Source organism: Cannabis sativa, chromosome 9 (genome assembly GCF_029168945.1).
Source record: "Cannabis sativa cultivar Pink pepper isolate KNU-18-1 chromosome 9, ASM2916894v1, whole genome shotgun sequence".
NCBI classification, from domain to species: domain Eukaryota; kingdom Viridiplantae; phylum Streptophyta; class Magnoliopsida; order Rosales; family Cannabaceae; genus Cannabis; species Cannabis sativa.
In genome coordinates this window covers 32,414,647-32,418,946 of record NC_083609.1, presented here as the reverse complement: position 1 = coordinate 32,418,946, position 4,300 = coordinate 32,414,647, and the positions used below count along the sequence as shown (strand labels likewise).

General features: G+C 36.8%; 1 protein-coding gene across 1 annotated transcript; it reads right to left on the bottom strand.

Annotated features, from left to right (window-relative positions):
- On the bottom strand, positions 1-435 carry LOC133031363 (uncharacterized). The gene has a single exon (XM_061104847.1). It carries the CDS (start codon positions 433-435, stop codon positions 1-3), a length of 435 nt encoding a protein of 144 aa, XP_060960830.1.
- Between the last annotated feature and the right edge of the window lie 3,865 nt (positions 436-4,300).

Sequence of the window (4,300 nt, the reverse complement as noted above, 5' to 3'; positions counted from 1 at the left end):
TTACAATGAATCAAACCACACTTTGTCACAATTAGAGGCTTTCTTTGGCCAAATACATGATACTCTATTCTTAGTTACATTTTGTACTTGTTGAAAAATCACCCTACGATTATTCTCTTTACCCTCACAAAGCTTAAGGTTTCGGCAGATCCACAGTTGGTAAATCAGGGCAGCAAGAGCAGCTGTGTACACACCTCTCTTGAGCTTTCTCATCCTAGCTTTTCCAAGCCACAATACAGCCTTTTCAATAGTTTGAACACTAGTCTTCCATCCCAACCAATTTTTAACCAAATCAAAGAATTCTCGGGTGAAAGAGCAAGCAAAAAAGAGGTGATCAACACTCTCTTCTACATTACTGTTGCATAAATGGCAGCTGCTATCAATCTCAAGTCTATAAATCTTCACTCTATTCTTTGTCTTCAATCTTTGTAGCATGGAGAGCCATAAAATAAAACTATGCTTAGGACAATTCAATCGGCTCCACACCACAATGAAGGAGGTGAAATCTCTTTAGAAGGAACTCTCTCATCTAGGTTAAAGGCAATAGTTAAATTATCAAAAAAGTAGATGAGCGAGGGCATCGTGTTCCTTTTATAGTGTTTCAACTAGGGCTTAGGGCTAAATTATATGGATTAAAAAAGAATAAAATATTTGGGAAAAAAAACTTATTGTGTTACAACTCTCTCTCTCTCTCTCTCTCTCTCTCTCTCTCTCTCTCTCTCTCTCTCTCTCTCTCTCTCTCTCTCTCTCTCTATGTTCTTGCAGCTCTCACTCTGAGCTGGTGCCATGGTGAAAACAAGATCTATGATGCAGGGGAAGCTGAAAACTATTGTGAAGAAGAACAAAAGAGGTCCTGATTCCTCAGCTGATGCGAAGAAAACCAAGTCAATGGACGAAGTATTTGGAGTGGAACCAATGGAATTTTCTAATGAAGAAGAGGATCAATTAACAAATGCTCCGGTGCTTAATTCTAACTTGCACGATTGCTTTCCAGAACCTCTCTCACCTAGGTTTTCCCTGAATGTGATACTGCAACATCAAGAAGTAAAACGAGATGTTAACTTCTTCCTGGAAGTAAATATGGACTGTTCGAAAGAGGTTTCAAAAGGTATCCATAATACACCTACAGTCCTGCATTCTGGGAGTGTGGTTAGGATCCAGTCTGTATCATTTGAGAACTCGAACAAAAAAAGTCAGATCAAGATTACTCTAGATGACATTAAAGAGGAGATCTCATTCTGGAATTCATCTCTTGTATGCTACATTCTTGGAGCCAATCCTCCTTTGAATGTTCTGGATGGAGTTGCAAGGCAACTCTTGAAGGATAAAATCGATAAGGTAGGCTTTCTTTCCTTTGGTATTTTCTTGATAAGGTTTCATGATGTTGAAGATAGAGATACGGTTCTAAATGGTGGCTAGATATTCTTCAACAAACGACCAGTCATTATGAAAGCTTGGGATCCAAATGTGGATTTCAAAAAGGAGGATGTTATTAGGGTCCCGGTTTGGGTAACAATGGATGATTTGGAACTTAAATAGTGTGGGGAAAAGTCTCTATTAAAAATTATTGGGCAGGTTGGGGAGCCAACAATGGTGGATGCAGTGACAAAGGAACGAGATAAGCTTAGTTACCCTAGGGTGCTAATCGAGGTATCTATTCACCAGGAATTTCCTCATACCATATATTTTGAGAATGAATATGACTCTAATGTACCTATTAAGGTCTCTTATCAATGGAAACCAATCCTTTGCGAAAATTGCAAAGGAATGGGACATGAGACAAGTGACTATAGGAAGAAAGAGGGGAAGCTTCAGGAGTGGGTGTTTAAAAAAGAAACAAAAAAACCAGCAAGCAACATAGATGTTGGGAAATATAATACTGAGGCATTCCAACCAATTGTTAAAGGCTGGAATGTTAAGGAGAAGGAGCCTATCAAACAGCCTTCAACATCAAACTCTTTTCAGGCTTTGGTGCAAATAGGGGAAGGTCAAGAGGACAAGGCAATTGTAGGGGAAAGTCAATCTGAGATACAACAGGGGAATACAAGAGAGGGGGAGGTCCCTCTCTTGTTAATGGATAAAATAATATGTTGGAATGTCCGAGGAATCAACAACCAGCATAAGAAACACACTGTAAAGCAATTTATTGCATCTCAAAAAGCTGGTTTGGTTGGTCTCCTCGAGACAAGGGTTAAGCCTCCAAAACTTGGAGACTTATACCAAAGAATGTTTCTAGGTTGGTGTTTCACGTCAAATTTAGCATGGCATAAAGGTTGTATAATAATCATTGCTTGGAATCCTCTCTTATTCAATACTAGTATCCTTAAATGTACTAGTCAATTGATACATCTTCATGTTGAGACTATAAACAAAAGGTATAATTTCTTTATTACTTTTTTTTTATGGTTTTAATGATGAACATGGGAGGAAAGTTCTATGAAATGATCTTCGAAGCATAGCAAGAAAACATCCTTGGATAGTGTTTGGGAATTTAATGACATCCTTTATAAAGAAGAGAGAATTGGTAAAAGAGCTAAGATTGGCACATCTACTGCTTCTTTAGATTGTGTAAATGATTGCCAAATTTCAGTTATCAAAAGTAGTGGATGTTTTTTCACGTGGTGCAACAAGCAACAAGCAAGGGATAGAATTTACTCCAAGATTGATCGAGTTTTGGCTAATCAATCGTTGTTGGATATGTTTACAATGGTTGAAGCTATATTTCTTAATGAAGGCATTTTCGATCATACTCCAGCTGTATTAAACATTTATCCTGAATTCCCTAGTGGAAAAAAAACCTTTTAAATACTTTTGAATGTGGACTTCACGCCTAAGATATCATCAGGACATAAAGAGGATTTGGGAGCAAAATGTTGTTGTTACAAAAATGTATCAAGTCGTTTCGAAATTGAAGGCCTTAAAATCCTCCTTTAGAAAGTTGAATAAAGAATCTTATTCTGATATTCAAGCAGCAGAGATGAAAGCAAAGAAAGACTTACTGGAGATTCAAGGGTTGCTTCACCAAAACCCTTTAGACATTGATGTGTAGATTCAGGAATTGGAGGCCAAGGAACTGTATGTTAAAGTGCATAAAGATTACTGTTTGTTTTTACAACAGAAGTCTAGGATCAATTGGTCAAAGGATGGTGATGAAAATTTGGCTTTATTCCATTCTAGCATCAGAGAGAGGCGATGTCAAAACAGAATTTTATCCATTTAAGTTGTAGATGGCAAGATATTAGATGATCATTAGGGCTTAACCAAGGCATTTCTTGAGTTCTATCAGAACTTATTGAGTACTCGGATTATTAATAGGAGAACTGTAGACCCCAAATTAATTAGAAGAGGCCCATGTATCACGGAGCAACATGTTCAGTTGCTTACTACAGCCAATACACTAGAAGAGGTTAAAATGGTCGTATTTAGTATCCCAGCAAGCAAGGCTCCAAGACTGGACGGATATAGCTGTTGGGTTTTATGCTCTAAATAAAACTCATTTCAATATAATCAGATTTACTTATTAATAAAGATCAGAAATAACATTTTATGTTGCATGGTTCACATGATTTATTTCATGATTATATGTATATAATGTATGAAGTCTTTTTAAGTCCAGAACATATGAGTTTGTTAAAGATTATAGTGTTGTCAACACAGTGGAATATATTCTTAATTATATGTTCAAAAGTTTATTCCCTGATTTGTCAGAACACTGGATTTAGACTGACATGGTATAATTAGCGATAGGTATTCTTACACCTTGGAAAAGTGTTATGTTCTTTCCAGGACATTGGCAAAGTGTACCAGTATCGGATGTATGGAGTATTCACCAAAAGGGACCGATATTGAACTTTGATTAGATATATTAAAACTTACCGTAATATCTATTCAATTCAATATCACCTGTTGATCCTAGATCAAATGACCTTAATCCTGATATGGGTAGGTTCGATCTCAAGAGTACTATACATGTTCTTTGATTTGTTAGTTAAGCATACTTTTGGGTCAGGGTGATACGTACATTTTGGGAACATGATAGTATAATTGAGTGGGAGCGCTACCATAAAGATGGAATCTATAACTTCTATAGGAACTTAGAAGTGAAACGATGATATCCTTCGAGCTTGGCTAAACAGAAATAAATGGTGGAGATCTCATTTCACTTTGCTGAAATATCGTTTATGCGGAGCTAAGTGTTTTAAGGATAAAATACATTGAAGGTGTAGCGGTAACAGTAGTGCCTTTTCAATGTAGATCATCTATTAGAGGGTCATTGATCACATTAGGGTTATAACAATGG

Excerpts from the sequence above, each read along its gene's own strand:
- LOC133031363 (XM_061104847.1), bottom strand. The coding sequence starts at position 435 with ATGCTACAAAGATTGAAGACAAAGAATAGAGTGAAGATTTATAGACTT.